The following is an 18074-nucleotide window of genomic DNA, read 5'->3' on the forward strand; positions in this document are numbered from 1 at the left end:
TGCAAAAAAATTGTATGAGGACCAAAGATCGCCTTCCTATTACTAATGGATATTTTACTGAAGCTTCATATGATGCGCCTGCGCGAGAAAAACCGACCCGTCTATCAACACTGATATTAAACTTATTCGCCCGTGTCGTCTGCAAAATGTATATATATGTCCGTATAAATGTATTTTCAAACTCATTAAATTAAATTATATAGTTATATTATCTTTATTATCAGAGTGTGCTATGTACATATAATGTAAATAATATAATTATGCAAATAGTTATTGCAGTTTATATTTTATACTTCTCTCTTAATATTATATATTTTGTTATATTGTATTTGCAGTTTTAAATATTAAAAAAATATTTTGCTTTATATTAATCTATATTCGCATTTGTAACAATAAAAAATGTACGTACGCACATACGTATATATATGTTACTTTTGTTATATATATGCATTTATACTTTATATCGTGTAATACGTTGAGTATTATGTAATTAAGGTTTTTATGTTCTAATATAAAAATATACGCAGGAGAGGCAGTTATTAAATGTGACACGACTAAAGAAATAACGCAACTTCTAGCGCGGCGCCTATAGCACGAGATTATCATCTCGTTTTGCCAATAATTGAGAATAATGGAACCCATATATTATTATATTTGGATGAATTTGGCTTTTAATGCTCTTTAATTTTTGTCCTTACAAAATTTTCAAAATTTTGAAAAAAAGGGGTAGGGGTCGGGTAAATTAAAGTTTGAAATTTTTGGAAAATCTAAATATACTATTAGAAAGAGTATAAAATACCATAAATCTTTTGTACAAATTATTTTTTCATAAACCTTATATTTTCAAAGATATTCGCCAAAAACGAAAAAACGCGTTATTTTCGAGGGGTGGTTTCAACCCCTAAACGTCGAAATACGCCAATAAAAAAAAAAAAATATGGGTCTAATATTTTTTTATGTTCTACAACATATCAAAAACTCATTAAAATCGGTGAGGGACAGTTCTGTCCGTTCCCTTGTTAGAACAAGTAATATTTACTTGGAAGTAGTAATTATTTTTCTGTGTACAGACTAAGACGTACAGATGATCCTTGGGCATACATATAAACATATTACCCATATTGCAGCCTATGATCACGTCATCGGCAGGCCAGCTGAGTGGCATTGTAGTGTATACTTTGTTGTAATTGTTTCAGACAAAAGTTCATGCTTTTTACCTATTTCAATACATTGTAAAAAAATAAACTATTCACTTTATTCTATCTTTTTTCTTAAACTATGTTATATTTAGTACCTATAAGTAGAAATATTCTGTCAGCCATACTGTTAATTCCAAGCTTTGAGGATAATTATATTATACATATAATATTCAGGAGAAAAAATTATTTACACAAAGAAGAAAAGAGAGGAAGAGAAAAATAATATACACATGCATGCATATATATGTACATACATGTTCATATGGATATATGCACATACGTATATGTATAGGCATTACTACACAATGTTATTCACCCCCTCCCTCCCCCCTCTCAATTTAACAATAACACTTTCCAGCACAATAATTATAATTTACTTACATGTGTGAATAACTTACTTTAGGTCACTTTTTTACTTTTTCTTATTAGTTTTTAACTACTTCTAATTTTCTCTGTTTCTCTCTCCCCCCCCCCCCCTCTCTCTCTCTCTCTCTGTTTCCTTACTCGTTCACTCATTTTTCTTTTTCTACTCTTCTACTTTAGATTCAAATAAAGTGTTTTTTTCTTCTCTTTCTTTTAATATGATAACTAAAAATAAACCATAACACAAAGTATTAACTTATCTCAGAATACTTATTTCCATTAAAAAAATAAAAATGTTGTGTAATATACTGATTGTATAACGCATAATGTTATACTAATCTTCAAATTAGCTACAGCTGTATTTTCCTTCACGATGTAATCCACGATGTAATAAGCATAGTTAAAAAACGAATTAAAATATAATCAGAAAAGAAAACAAAACCAATATAACTTTGTTTTGTCATTTTAATTCAATCTCAGTTTCGACCTTTAATTTGATATGATGTGGACTTCAAAATTGTGTTATAAACCTTCATGTATATTATAAAAAAAGAAGAGATACCTCTCACTACAAAATGAGTAAAATCACAACAAAATTACCTTTTTTAAAGAAAGATATAATATAAAAAAACGCTAAGTATACGCGCGCAAGAAACGCCCGCAAAAACCTATTATTGTACAAAATAATTTTAATTTGGCACTACAAATGTATGAAATTTTTATAAAATTATTTTTTCCCCAAAAAGAACAAAAATAAATATTTTACTACAAAAACTTGGCGCCGCTAAACCGAATAATTTGCTTTAATACAAAATCGCTTTTTTACAATTTAACTTATAGACTGAAATAATATTATAATTTAAAATTACAATTTTTTGCAATCGAAATTGTAATGGCTTTATATACGTATAACATTATACACGCACGTGAGAGAGAGAAAACGTACACACAAGAGATTGAGATATTAAAAATTGCTTGCTTATAAACAAAGTTATATACTAAACACACACACACACACACACACACGCGCGCGCACATCTAGATGCACGCACAAAAGAAAAAGAAAGAGAGCTAATAAATTATTCGATTTAGCGGCGCCAAGTTTTTGTAGTAAAATATTTATTTGTATTAAAATATTTATTTGTAATATTTGTACAAATAAGTATTTGTAAAAGTAGATGTTCTAGTTCGTATGAACATCCATTTTCATAATTGGCGCATTTTCTTCATATCATTACTTTTGTAGAGAAAATATATTTTTTTGTTTTTTGGGGGGAGGAAAAGATAATTTTATTAAAATTTCATACATTTGTAGTGCCAAATTAAAATTATTCTGTACAAGAATAGGTTTTTGCGGGCATTTCATGCGCGCGTATACTTGGCGCTTTTTTATACCTTTTTTTATAAAAATACAATGTACAATTTTACGATGTACAACTATACGGTGTACAACTTTGCAGTGTACAACTTTGCAATGTACAACTTTACAATGTAGAAATGTACGGCGTACATTTTTAACGTGTCCAAAATTTATGTCCTGTGTGTCCAAAATTCTTGTGTTCAAATGAACTGTGTCCATTTAAATCATGTACATTATCTTGTGGCTATTTGTAACGTGTCTATCTGCACTGGGTCCAAGTGAGCCACTCCCGTGTCAAATAAGTTGTGTAAAAAATACGTAAGAATTTAAAAAATAAAAAGTTAAATAGCGCGTGCAAAGTGCGCATCTGTAATGTCTAGCTTTTATATAAAAGCTATAAATAACGAACTACATGTTTTTATTTCTTTAATTATATAAGCAAATTATATTTTTAACAGTATTAATACAATGCGATGTTTAGTTTCCGAAAAATAAGAGAATGCCTCTCAATCTAGTATAAGTGATCTTCCTACATAAAAATAATATACTTATTTCATTCAATGATTGAAATAAATTGTGAAATAAAAGATTAAAATTTTCGAAAAAAGATAATTTGCCTGTTCTAATAATAATGCAGATTATGTTTACATCAATCTTTCTAAGGGTTAAATTGTTTTTTGACAGGCTTATGTGTGTGTAAAAAAAAATGTAAAATTTAAATAACCTTTTCTTAAGCACATGTAAAATTTGGCCTACGTAAAACTTTAATAAAAAGAATAAATGTGTTCTATTAAAAATGTATTAAAAAAGTGATAAAAATCTAAATAAGAAAATATAAGTATTTTCATATAAATATCAAAATTTATGGTACACAAGTATGTTTCATTGTAATACAAACGTTAGTTGTTCTATAAATAAACACAATTGGTTAAATTACAAAACTGACATGTTAGAATCAGAATCATAATAAAATTTTTCATAAATTTTCTTAAATACGTAAAAGTACTTAAACAAAAAATTTATTTATTAAATTTTAGCGCCTAATACTATAAAATAGTAATAAAGTAAATAAATCATAAAAACGTATCATCTACTAAAAAATAAATTTTATACGTACAATTTCCATATATATAGTTTATTCAAAATATGAACACATTTGTAAAAATTTAATATTCTTATGCTTCATCTACTAATAAACTTTTCTTTATCATAAATATATGTCTATTAAATAATTTCTTTACTTCATCCGTCGGCATGTATATATTACGAGTAACAATAAGGCAGTATAAATTCAAGGAGTGATCATTATACATATATACAGAGTGATCCGTTTTAAACAACACGGGACTGTTTTTGTAAACTAAACGAAATATCAAAAAATGTTTCAAACAAAAGTTGTATGGTTTTGGGGCTGTAACATGGTATTATTGATTTGATCTTAGATGGTCATTTGCAGGTCACAAGAAGATCACCTTCAATTTCTTAAATAGAACCTATTTCATTATGAAAAATGGAATATTTTTCATTACATATTCTTGTAGTTTACCTCGAGAGCTTTTCAAAACACTGTAGTTAAGTTATTTTTCATTAAGTATTTTTCGAGTTATAATATCTCCATATCTTGCCTTGATTGGTCGGATCATGCTTTAATTGGTTAGATCCTGTAAAATAAGACTGTCGGAAAGTGAATATTTTACGAAATATTTTGTATTTTATGTCAAAATACTGCAATTTTAAAACCTTACAACTCAAAAAATACTTAATAAAAAATAACTTAACTATAGTGTTTTGGGAAACTCTCAAGGTAAGATACAAGAATAAAAAATAGTAAGTTCCACTTAAAAAATTGAAAATGATCTTCACGTGAACTGCAAATGACCAAGGTCAAACCAATAGTACTATGTTACGGCCCTCTTAAAGCCATACAAGTTTTGTTTAAAACATTTGTTAATATTTCGCTTAGTTTACGAGAAAATTGTCCGTAATGTTTAAAATGGGTCATCCTATATATATAACTTTATCGTGTTTAATATACTTTTATGTATTTCAACAAAAGAATTAAATAGTTATTATAAAATACAAAGAAATATCGCAAATTCATCAATTCTGATGCACTTTTATGGGTACGTTCTACAAGCCTTAATCAAAAGTACTATACATCTTATATCTTCGTAAATATTTTTAATTGGAGAATTTAAATCAAATATCAATTTGTAGCAAATTATTTAAAATTCCGAGTGATTGTTCAAAATTTATATCGCAATCTTAAAAGTACGAACATTACTGTTTTTATCATATTTACACGTAAAAAAAACAAAAAAAAAACACGTTTATAAAAAATCGGCCATGACAGGTTGCTGAGAAATTTTATAAGCTTTAATTTAAGACCAAGATCATTAAAATCGATTTTATACTTTGGCTAAAAGTTATTTTGAACAAAAAGGTCTTATTTTTCCCCACTGTGCGTTGGTAGGGATGCCCTAAGTAAAAATGCGTGAAAGTACAGTGCGTACTTTGTTGAGAATAACCACGTCAGTTAAGTCGTAATTTATCATCAACAAAGTACGCACTGTACTTTTACGCACTTCTATTCAGGGCACCCCTACCGATGAGGTGGATGCAGGAGAAGGGCCAAAGACTCCCCTTGCACCCCCCTCCGTGTGTATGGCCACAGCAAAAGTGTCAATTAAGTGTCTTTAACATGGTTACAGTATGTACGACAGAAACTTCGCACTTGTTACATCCCAGATAGCACAAAATATTTATAAAATATTTATAAGAAAGAAAAATATTTATGATAAATATTTTGTGCTATCTGGGATGTCATTTTGTCTCGAAAACATATTTTAATGTCCAATTTTTTTGTCAGGTTTAAGTGCGCAAAGTACTTTTGCGCACTTATACCCAGGGCACCTTTTGTTTTTCCTCCACACCCCTACCGATAGTGTGGAAGAAAGACAAAAGCCTTCTCCGGCGCGCGCGCGCGTGTGTGTGTGTGTGTGTACCCCTGGGAAGACGAATTTCATTCCACATTAATCAAAAACAATGGTACATTTTTATATCTTTTTTGTTTATAACTTTTTTGGGACTTCCCCCGACTAAAAATTGTTATTTACATTACTTTTTAACCATGAGAAGCCACTAGAAAAAATTTCAGCCTGTTTTCGTGGAGTCGTGGTTCGAAAGAATTACCTTATATTCGTAATCAGTGACCCAAAAAACTCCCATAGAGTGATTTTTAACAAATTTGAGATTTCGAAAATTTTTTACCGCCATATTAAATCCGTCATTTCGAATTCGAATATTTTAATGGCAGATTCGTAATCAACGATCGAAAAAACCCTCATAGAGTAATTTTTAGCAAATTTGAGATTTCGAAATATTTTTAGCGCCATATTGGATTCTCCATCTTGAGTTCGAATATTATGTCAGATTCGTATCAGCAACCCCAAAAATCTCTAAAAACCAATTTGGATGATAAAAAAATTGAAAGAAATATTTATATACGAAGAAATCAAAGATTTCATAAATTTTCCATCTTCTAACCGCCATATTGGACGTCGCCATCTTGAATTGAAATATACTTATACGTAGATTTGAAAGTTCACGATCCATAAACGCAAGATTTTCACTTCTCAGATATATGTCCATCCGTTTTCTATGTGTAAATATTGATTTTATAAAAACTTCAATAAAATAATCAGCTTTTTTGCAAATAAATTAACATAACTTGTCCAGATCGCATTTTTTTTTTAATTCTAACGATGGATATTGAAAGTTCAAGGAGTTTTACATAAGAAAAAGTTGTAAAATTTTTTGAAGATTAGATTCAGTGTAAAATACCGCTGAAAAAAAAAACTTTCCGCTTGGTACTTAATGGGTTTAATAAAAACCGTAAAATATGCTATTTTTTACACAATTTTTGAACGCGATTTGTTGTTAAAAAAAGTAAATCTATAAAAAAATTAATAATAGCATTCGATAGTGCAAACTTTCAGCTTTCCAACGCTTTTTTATTGAGCGTTGTACGTTGATCTATTCACGAGTAACAATGAAAGTCAAAATGACTATTTTTTTTCTTAAAATCCTAATAACTCGGTCCAACAAAATCGCACAGAAATAAACAACTCAAAATACCAGATCTGTAAATATAAAACCGGAATTTGAAAACCATAGATCGCGCTAGCTGTCAATGTAGTTACCGTCAAACCGCGTTATTGGCGCCATTTTCTTGTTTTGACATTGATTTTCTGTTACCATTTGAAGAAAACTGCTGCAGAATCGCATTGAATGCTTGTCGAAGCTTACGGTGAGCATGCTCTTGGTAAATCACAGTGCTGTGAGTGGTTTAATAAATTCAAAAGTGGCGATTTTGACGTGAGAAACGAAGAATGTAGAAGACCTCCGAAAAAGTTTGAAGACAGCAAATTGCAAGCATTGTTGGATGAGGATGACACTCAAACGCAACAACTCGCGGATCAATTAAATGTGACATCTTCATACGTTTAAAAGCCATGGAAAAAATCCAGAAAATGGGAAAATAAGTTCCACCTGAACTGAATGAAAAACAACAGGAAAACCGAAAAACCACTTGCGAAATTCTGCTCGCCAGGTACAAAAGAAAGTCATTTCTCCATCAAATTGTGACTGGCGATAAAAAGCGGATATATTTTAAAAATCCTAAGCGTAAAAAATCATGGATAACTTCAGGCAAACCATCGACATCGACTGCAAGGCTAAATCGCTATGGACGGAAGATAATGCTCTGTATTTGATAGGATCAGAAGGGTGTGATCTATTATGAGCTGCTAAAACCTGGCGAAACCGTAAATACTGAACGCTACCGACAACAAATGATCGATTTAAATCAAGCTTTGCGTGAAAAACGATCACAATATTAAAAAAGGCAACACAAAGTGATTTTGCTTTATGATAATGCACCATCACACACAGCAAAACCAGTCAAGGAAACGATTGAGGCGTTTGGTTAGGAAATACTTTCGCATGTGGCTTACTCATCAAACTTGGCTACATCCAATTATTACTTATTTGCATCGATGGGACACGCACTTGCTGAGCAGCGCTTCACATCTTACGAAAATGTACGAAAATTGCTCGATAACTGGTTTGCCTCAAAAGAGGAACAGTTTTTTTGGCGTGGCATCCACAAATTGTCAGAGATGGGAAAAATGTATAGCAAACGATGGGCAATACTTCGAATAAAATATTTTTTATCATTTTCATACAATAAACGTGTATTTTCTATACAAAAATTCCGATTTCACATTTACATACCTGGTAAAAGAAAAATTCCGCTACAAAATGCAAATAACAAATTCTCTAATTTTCGGAATACAAAAGATGTTCCGTATTTTTTTTAGTAGTGTATAAAAAATTACTTGTATGATTCGTGTCTTACCGTCCTTTAGAGATACGATTTACGCCCTCGAAGTAGAAAAAGTGCTTCTACTTGTTTGTGTATAAATCTTGAACTAAGAAATAAAAAATTTACAATAAAAATTTAATGGCATCATAAATATTGCTATAAATTAACAAAAAAATTCAAAATAAATTTTAGTAAAAAAATTGTTGGTTTTAAGAATTTTGCATTTCTATACCGACAAAAAGAGGATTTTTCTAAATTTAACATTGTTTTAATTTATATTTATTATGATACATTGGTTTGTTGTGTAATCAAATGATGCACATTTGATGTTCGTAATTTGATATATGTATTAATTCGTATTAATATATGTGTTTATCGTCATATTATAACATACTACATAATAAATCAATGCATCATTAAAAAAACAAATATATAGTTAAATCCAAAAAAAAAAAAAAAAAAATTCTATAATATTATTTGTTATTATGAAGCAAAAATTCTAAAAGACAAATTATTCCAAATCTTTTGTTTACCTGTAAAAAAAACCTTTAAAAAGATAAAAAAGATATGCTAAGTACATAATGCGTGCTTTCAAAAATGATTTTGAAATCAATACAATTAGCCAAGAATATTTTTTAAAAAAGACTCAAAGAAATTTAACAACCTTGTGTGTGTGTGTGTGTGTGTGTGGTGTGTGTGTTTTTGTATTATTTCTAAATAATTTATGAAAAACAATTATATAATTTTTAAAAACATTTTTTAAAAATATATTTGTAAAATATTTATAAAAATTTATGCTAAATTTTCTGTGCTATCTAGATTGTTTTTAAATTATTCTGCAATGCGGAATAGTATCGTGTGCAATCTGGTCTGTGTGCAAACGGGTCGGTGCGAAATCAGGTCGGTGTGCAATCGGGTCCGTGTACAATCTGGTCCGTGTGCAATCGGGTCCGTGTGCAAACGGGTCGTGTGCAATCGGGTCGGTGCGCAATCGGGTTCGTGTGCAATCGAGTCCATGTCTAATCGGGTCCGTGTTCAATCGGATCTGTGTCCAATCGGATCCGTGTCAAATCGGGTCTGTGTCCAATCGGGAAATACTACTGTGTCCAATCGCTTATGTGCGCAATCGGGCCTCACTCACTGTGCATGGGTTTGTGACTTGGTCGAAATCGGTGCGGGAGGGGGGCCAAAGGCCCCTTTTGCACCCCCCGCGCGCGCGCGCGCGTGTGTTTGTGTGTGCGTGCGGGCGTGCGTGTGTGTGTATACCTGTGAATCTGTGGAAAATGACTCAAGTGACCTTTTTTGCGCAAGAAACCTCAAGATCTCAGAATTGATTGTACTAATTTTAATCGGACTGGTCGCAATCGAAAGCTCACATTAATATTATATAATAAAATCGCCATTAAATTTTTTATTATAATTTTAGTTTCCGAAATATTTTAACCGAAAATAAATTTGACAGATACATTCCAGATAAAGCTTAGTAGCAACATTTGCGCAGTGAAGTTTGCCTCACGCAGCACGATTTTTTATGTACTTGGCGTCGCGCCGCTACCGCGTCGCTAGATATTAATTTATAGGAACTTGTTGAAAGCAGGTTTATTTTATTAATAAAACAGTAATTTTTTAAAAGATTTACATTTTATTGCTTTTATTAAAAAATCCTCCAAAGTAAAAGTATATGTATTACTATCAGTCTAAATTGCAGAATTTATGCCGAAAACAAATAAAATTTTATAATTTATAGTACTTCTTATTGTTAGTTAAAAATAATGTGTGGAATTATATTTGATTGATATAAAAAAAACTGTAATTTGTACTCACAAAATTCGAGATTCTAGACACGTAGCTGACAATGTAAAGTTCTTAAAGTTTTTTATACTTTGATGCCTAATTGTGGCAAAATCGTTCTAGGAAAATTTAAACTACTTATATGTAAAAACTCAATATAAGTAGAGCAACATAAAAATTTTTTTTTCATTCTATGTATAAAATCCAATTCACAGACTGGTATTAATATGTACTTTAATTCTAGAAAAGGATTTCCAAATCCATAAAAAAATATATAAGAAATCATGTTAATGATATGTACTATTCTGTAGAATCTATATTATCAATCTGGGTCAAGTTTGATTCATTCCAGCATCCCCTTAATTTACCATTAAATTTTTATTCTAAACATTATATCTCTCACTGTAAGAGTTAGACAAAAGTTTTTTTTTTCTTCGAGCAAGTCATATTTTTAATCCTTCGAGGTCACACTGGGTGGTTACTACCCATCGCTTAAATTCAACACATATCTTTCCGATTTAAGAAAAAATAATACTAGTAACGCCATTTAATGGTAATTCAAGGTTTCATCTATGCTCTTGTACTATTCTGTAACTGAAAGTCGCGTTGGTTTGTTTTTTGCAGTTGTCCAAAGACAAGGTAGGGTGGTAGCCACCCCATGTGTGACCTTTGTGTAAGTTTTTTGTGTTTTTTAGTGGTTCGAATTTTTGTGTTTTTTGTGGTCTAAAAAGTGTAAAAGTATGATATAATACAGATTCTTATGCCTAAAATTTTTTTAAAATCTTTATGTTAATTTATTGCAGCATAATGGCCCATAATTTACGGCAGCGATCGATGTAAGATATTTTACAAAATGATGGACGTAATGATTTCAACTATGTTAATTCAGATGTCGAGGAAAATCATATTCAAAGAATTATATTCAAGCGATTCAGAACAATCTGTGAACGAGGTGGACAGTGATCTTAAAAATGTAACGTTAGATCAACGCATTCTAACATTGCGTGCACGCGGTAGACCGCAATCTATTTTGCGAGGGAAAAATAGTTTTGCGTGGCATACAAAAAAGTGACGCTCAAGTAAATACTATCTTAACATGATTTTTCTATGAGAATACCTGTTTTTCACTATACTAAAATACTCCATGTTCAGTATGCAAAATACTCTTTTTGAAAAAATGGTCAAGATATTTTTTTTCCTTGAAGTACAAGATTTAAACAATAAAAGTCTAAATTTTTTGCTAAAAATATTGAAAATTAAAAAAGTTATGATTTATTTTGTAAAAACTTCTTTTTTCGAATATTAGAAGATTCAAGAATTTTTTAGGTACCAACATTTTTAAATTTTTGCTTAAATAATATCAGAATACATTTTCCAAACAATCAAGTTTATCCATGAATTTTTTTGTTACCATATGCTTGATAATTTCATAAATACAGCACTTTAAAAATGACAATGGGTGGTAACCACCCAGGGTGACGACCTCGGAGGGTTAAAAGGTAACAAGACACAAATAATATACAGTTCTTTATCTATTAAATCACTTTAAATATCCACCAAGTGCATCAAAATTAAAGAATTTGAGCTTGCCATGTTCCTTTGTTAGTTATCTAACTTAAAATAGCATTCCCTCTTTGTAATAAATACTTAATAAACAATTAGTAATAACTGTGTCTGCAATGCACATGATCATGCTTAAAATCTAGTACTGTTTTAGCAAGATATCTGTCATAACGAAAATATTAAATAAATTATAACGTATATAAAATTTTGTATTCATATACTCGCACTTGTTTTTGTATAATAAAAGAAATTAAAATAAAAATATGTACAGTTAATGCAAACTTCAAAAATGTTGAATTTGTTGAATACTTCATCTATTATATCGTATATTTGTAACAAAGATAAAAAATATAAAAGAAAAAAACCAAGATGAACGATAAACACTACTTATGATGTGCCAGTGTAATCGCATACATGAAGTACATAATACTAAAGCGCACATATCAATTTATGATTAGAAATCTTGTGATCTAATTTTCTGCCAATAAATGCAAACCACAGACAGGATGGTAACCAGGACAGTACACGGACAAGAATAGGTAAACTATCTCACAAGATTTTTTTCATTATTTACAAAAATTAAAAAGTTATAAAATAACTTACCCCCCTATTGTTTGAAGTTTAGTGGACTCAAGTTGACGTGCTGCTTCTTCTGTTCTCTTCAACAGCAAAACCTATAAAATAATTGTAAAAAAAAACAAAAAAACGTATAATTTTTTTTTAAAAAACATTTCAAAAATTATATAGCATGTGAGCGCATAAAACATACAAGAACAGTGTTTACTTAAATTTCATTCAATTCTCAAATAAATTTTCTGTGAATAAAATCTGGATTTTTCAGAACTTTTATTCAAAATTTAAACTTTTTATTACAGAAGTTTTTAAATAGAACTTTAAAACCTGAAAAGTTAGTCCCTACTCACTTTTATAATCTCATACAACACAGATTGTTGCAAAAGTTTTCAGAAAGATTTCAACTTTTCACATTTCATATATAACAAGAGCTCTTTAGAAGAACTCTGCAAAATGTCATAATGTGTTGCAACAATAAAGTTTCTAAAATCTAACACAGTAAATTTGAAAACATATCCAAAGCAAAACAAAGAATCATGACATTAAAATGTGACGTAAAGATGGTTCTAGAACAATTAATAGAAATCACTTTTCCTTCAATCACGATTTGTTTGTCATTTTAACATTATTACAACTTATTGTCCTACTTCAGAATAACGTGACAATAGCGATAGATTAATGCGTTTTTTATAACTACTAAAACTATGGAACGGCAATAATCATACTAATAGATTAATAGTTAATAGCATGTTAAATATCAAATACCATTTGTCATAATGCTTTAACTTTACACAAGTTCGCACGCACACGCATATACTCACATATCAAAATATATATTCAAATTTTGTAAAACAAATTCCCGATTTTCCAGAAATTTTATTCAAAATTTCAAATAAAAAATTTTTTTTATCCAATTTTAAAATTAATTTATTATGTGAGGATTAAAACTTCCTAAATTTATTATATCTTTTAATGTTTTCTTTAATCACACAAAGAAAAGTGATTTGAATTTTAAATATTAAACTTAAAAAAGTATTAAAAAGAAATAATATGAACTAGCATATAATTTGTTTGAAATAATAAAACTTATTGAAAATACACAACACAAAACATAATTAAAAATATAATATCAAGTTAAAACATTGTGTTTTATAATCACTAATTCTTTAAATAAAAACTTGTAAGTTACACACAAATGTATGTAAATGTATATAAGTAAGTGTGCCATTTATTATTGTTAATCGATAGTCAACATATTGTATTGTTAAGTTAAATAAAAACTATATTTAAAAAAACGTTAAAGAAAAATAATTTCGTTATACAATTTAAATTTAAAAGTAAAATTAAAAAATTTTTCTTAAATACCAATAAAATTCCATAAAAAGCCATTTTCAAAAAAAGCAATTTTCAAGAATTGTAGGTTTTGCTAGTTTCATTCTGTAGTAAACACCTTGTTACTGCTGCACCATTTGCCTTGTGTCTCTTTCTCCTGTATCTAACACAATATATCACTCCTGTAAGTAATGCTAGTGTGACCTGATGTAGCTGACCACAAAACAACAAAAATATTGTAACAGCGCTAGAAATTGTGTTAGCCTAGCATAAGTGAGTACAATCGAATTGTGTAGTATACAACAATATTAATCATCAGTTATTAAACTGGTAGACTCAGCCGTTTTTTTTCAACAAATTGCATCTCGAAAATAAGGATGGTAGGAGTAAGTTAGTGGGAGTCGAGGGAAGGGACTTAGAGACCCGTTCTACTATTTTGCTGTTCAAACTAGTTCAATTTTGTAACTGCCAAGTTACAAAGAATAAAAAATTTTTTTCGGGTCCCGTAGATTCCAAGGTCTGAACACGGCTATATGAAAAATTTAACCCTATTTCTGCGCTATCTGGGCGAGTAGATCACTTTTTCGAAACTAAATGCAAATTTTATTCAGTTTTGAATGGTAACGAGTTGCGTAGCTTATTGGCACATGGCCAAGCTTGACAATATCTTTTGTTTATAATTTTTATGTTTTATAATTATATAAAATTATTACAATAAAAAATTATACACTTTAGCTTTATTATATAGAAGAACAAAGCAAAAACAAATATTTTTATAATTTATTCTACTTCTGCAATCAGAAAAACGGTCACTCATCTAATTGTTAACTGCCGTCGACGTTGCTTTACTTCGAAGATCGTACACAGCCTAACAATTCATGATAAACATTTGATGCTTACGAATACATATTTTTAATAGATTAGTTCAATAGACGTCAGAAAGATGAAACGTGTAGTTAAATATATGGTAAACCTTTACAAAAGAGGACCCAGCTCCAATGACCTTGACTTTGACATGTTATCATGTTCCTTCTGAGTAATACAGATATTAAAATATTCCGGCGCAATTTGGCGCAAATAGACTTTTGTATTTCTTTTTATACAAAATAAAGTTTTAAAATTCTTAAGGTTTATCACGTTGTCACAGAGTCTTTAGACTGCTATTCTTAGTTAAAGTTATATTTACACAATATATAACACAATATATTGTTATTGTGTTATATAACACAGTTATATAACACAATAACAATATTTTGTTTAGAAAATGTTACTTTGTTTAAAAAATGTTTATTTCTATTAACTATACATCAATCAAATAAGTAACGGTGCTATTATAAACACAAATTATATACTAAACATCGATAAAAAGCTCTAATAGCCTGGCTCAAAGACAATCTCATGAATGAAATCACAAACCCTGATTCTGATTCCCAAGATCATATAAAATACTTATAATTTTTATAATCTTTGTGCACGTATAACTCTCGTAAATGTGATTTTTTTTTACTGTAACTTTACAGAAATTTAGTAAAAGCGTAAAAGTAAAAAAAATCGTGCTCTTAATTTTCAAAAAATGATAAAAAAGAGTTTTGGCCACGTTTTTGGCTGTTTTGACCACTGTGCGGCGGTTAACAATTGGTTGAGTGACCTTTTTTTGATTGCAGAAATAGAATAACTTATAAAAATATTTTTTATTTTGTTCTGATAAAACTAAATTATATATTTTTTATTTTAATAATTTTATATAATTATAAAAAAATTAATAAAATAATAAGCAAAAGATATTATCATCAAGCTTGACCACGTACCAATAAGCCGCAACTCGTACCATTTGATACTGAATAAAATTTGGATTTTAGTTCCGACAAAGTGGTCTCTTCGCCCAGATGGCGCGGAAATTACGACTAAATTTTTGATATGGCTGTGTCCAAACCCTGACAGATCCAGTCTAATGTTATAAAAAATATATGCTGCTAAAATCAAAATAAATTTGTATAAATGATTATTTACTTTTATAAAGGAAGTGATAGTTACGCTAAATTTTTCGTTAAAAAATGTAATAGTTACAGCGTATATTGAGTTAATAAAGTTGTATTTTTCAGGATTATGTAGACGCATACATCTGTCCGTCGAGCAGCCGAGCTAGCTGCAGCATATGCAGAACAAAAAAAAAAAAAAAAAAAAAGGTTCAAAAACAATATGAGTAAATCTGAAGTAGATCCTGAAAACGTCTGCGAAATACAAAGCAGTAGCTCCTCAGGTGAGGACGTTTCGAACGGAGAAAAAAGCACAGAGACAGCAGTCAAAACTAATGTATAATATTTAAATAAATGTATAAACGTTTATTCTTTGTATATTTCGTGTATGTGTGTATAGGTTGTATATGAAAAAATATACTTATTTCTTATATTTTAGAAGAATAAAACACTATTTTTACTTATACCTTTGAAAGCCAAAATTGACCCTTTTTAAACAATTTTTTGAAAATTTAATTTCAATTTCAATCTTAGTATAGTACGGACTTTACGTAATTGCACTGTTATATTAAGTAAAATTAAATAGAAATACGCGTTATTTAACAAATTATGTCCCATTATGATAGAAGAGACACAACATTTTAATGTCTGTAAAAGAAAGTACTTGTATTTATAAAGAAATGCAAATTATGGAGTCACAAAACTTTACACTAAATTTTAGCACAATGTAAAGATAACCTAGCAAAATAACCTGCACATCCTAATACAAATTTTTGAAAATGGACAAAAACAAAAAAAGAAGATTAATCTAAAACAATTGCTTTCCATTTTTTACAATATTTTTCATATTACAATTTTAATATTTAAGCATAATCAACACAATTCAGCACAACTTCCAAAATAAGTTAATTCTAAAAGTGAGGGCTAATTTCTGTTATAGGTAGCTTTCAAGTGAAATTATTTGTTTACTTTTTAATGAATTTAAAATATACTATCATATAGAAAAAATATTTAAGTTTGAAATATTAAACTTAAAATTTAAATAATAAATTAAATAAAAATATTAAAAACTATATAAATCAATATTTAATATAAATCAATATTTAATACAAATCAATAGACATATTTGTCTACACAGTCTACAGTATATGGATCTAATTTAATGGAAATATAAAGTCAAAAGATAATTAAACCTCAATTTAGTAATATATTCTACAATCCTCTATTGTCATTAATTTATTTTATATAAACTTACAAAATCGTCGTACAAAAATTTAAGTAAATATACATAGATGTCATACTAAAAAATATTAATATAAGTTATCAGCATTTTACACTATCAAAAAAAAGTAATCAAAAAACAATTTTTTTATCAAAAAAGATAGAATTATTTAAAATTTGTACAAATACCAATAAAATCCCATAAAAATTCATTATTTTAGGAGTAAAAAAAGTCCTTAAAAGTTCCAGATTTTTTCGGTTTCGAGTAGTAAACTCTTTCAAAAAATATATTTAAAAACTTTCAAAAGACAGGGAAATAGATACATGAATAGAAAATGCAAAAGAGAAAGAGAGGGAGAAAGTATCTTCAACAATTTGTTAACCTTTACTCCGTCCAATGAAAGAAACAGATTAAAACATGAATAAATGAGTAAGAAGAGCGTTACGCCTTAAATAATGGTGTGTGTGTGCGCACGCGCGTGCGCGTGTGTGTGTGTGCGCGCGCGCGTGCGTGTGATATATATATATATATATTATACACATATTGAGAATTATACTACAAGTAGTATAAATATTATCGTAATTTGGTGAAAAACGTAATAAAAATTTCCATAATTTCTTCCTTGGTTCGCGTTTACTATTTATCATATAGTAATTTTTATTATCTGTAAAATTTTCTCCTGGGTTATTAAGTCCATCACAAGCATTAATTTTATTAAAAATATAAATTTTCAAGTTATTTAATTTTTAATTAAAGTATAAAATTTAAAAAAAATTTAATTTGCTTATTATTTTGACTTTTAATTAATAAAATTTTGTAATGTTATTTAAAGGAGTTTCGCTGCTAAATCAAAATGAACAGATTTTCATAAAACTTTGTAGAGCAGTTCAAATTAGTGATATAAATTGACTGTCAAAATTTCAGAAAGCTGAACTAGCTAGTTATTTAGATATTAAATATTTTAATAACATGGACTCTTATGGAAATTGATAACTTTTCAGAATTTTTTAATTTTTATTATATTAAATGTAGAAGTAATAAACAGATGTTAGTGAAACTTTACAACGATACATCTCAACTGTCCAGAAAAGTACTATTAAATTTTTAAAACAATGACTTGCTCGTTTGAGTAAAATAATTAATAAGATAAAAAAGTTTACAATAATCGAAGTAATACAGCACGTAAGTGTGGTAAATGTGTACTAGTGATATAACATAAATTTCAATTGTTATATTTAGTTATCTAAAGATAGTATAATAGTAAAGAATGTTTATTTTCAATTTTTACAAAAATTATTTCGGTAATAAA

General features: G+C 28.8%; 1 protein-coding gene across 7 annotated transcripts in view; it reads right to left on the reverse strand.

Moving 5' to 3' along the window:
- Nucleotides 1-18074, reverse strand: part of LOC105831397 (synaptic functional regulator FMR1) — a 112107-nt gene that overhangs the window by 75421 nt on the left and 18612 nt on the right. For all 7 annotated transcript variants that reach the window (XM_012671485.3, XM_012671484.3, XM_012671483.3 and 4 more), the window contains exon 6: nt 12266-12336. In XM_012671485.3, coding sequence (XP_012526939.1) covers nt 12266-12336 — 71 coding nt within the window. The remainder of the gene's footprint in view (nt 1-12265; nt 12337-18074) is intronic.

Source organism: Monomorium pharaonis, chromosome 1, assembly GCF_013373865.1.
Source record: "Monomorium pharaonis isolate MP-MQ-018 chromosome 1, ASM1337386v2, whole genome shotgun sequence".
Classification (NCBI taxonomy): domain Eukaryota; kingdom Metazoa; phylum Arthropoda; class Insecta; order Hymenoptera; family Formicidae; genus Monomorium; species Monomorium pharaonis.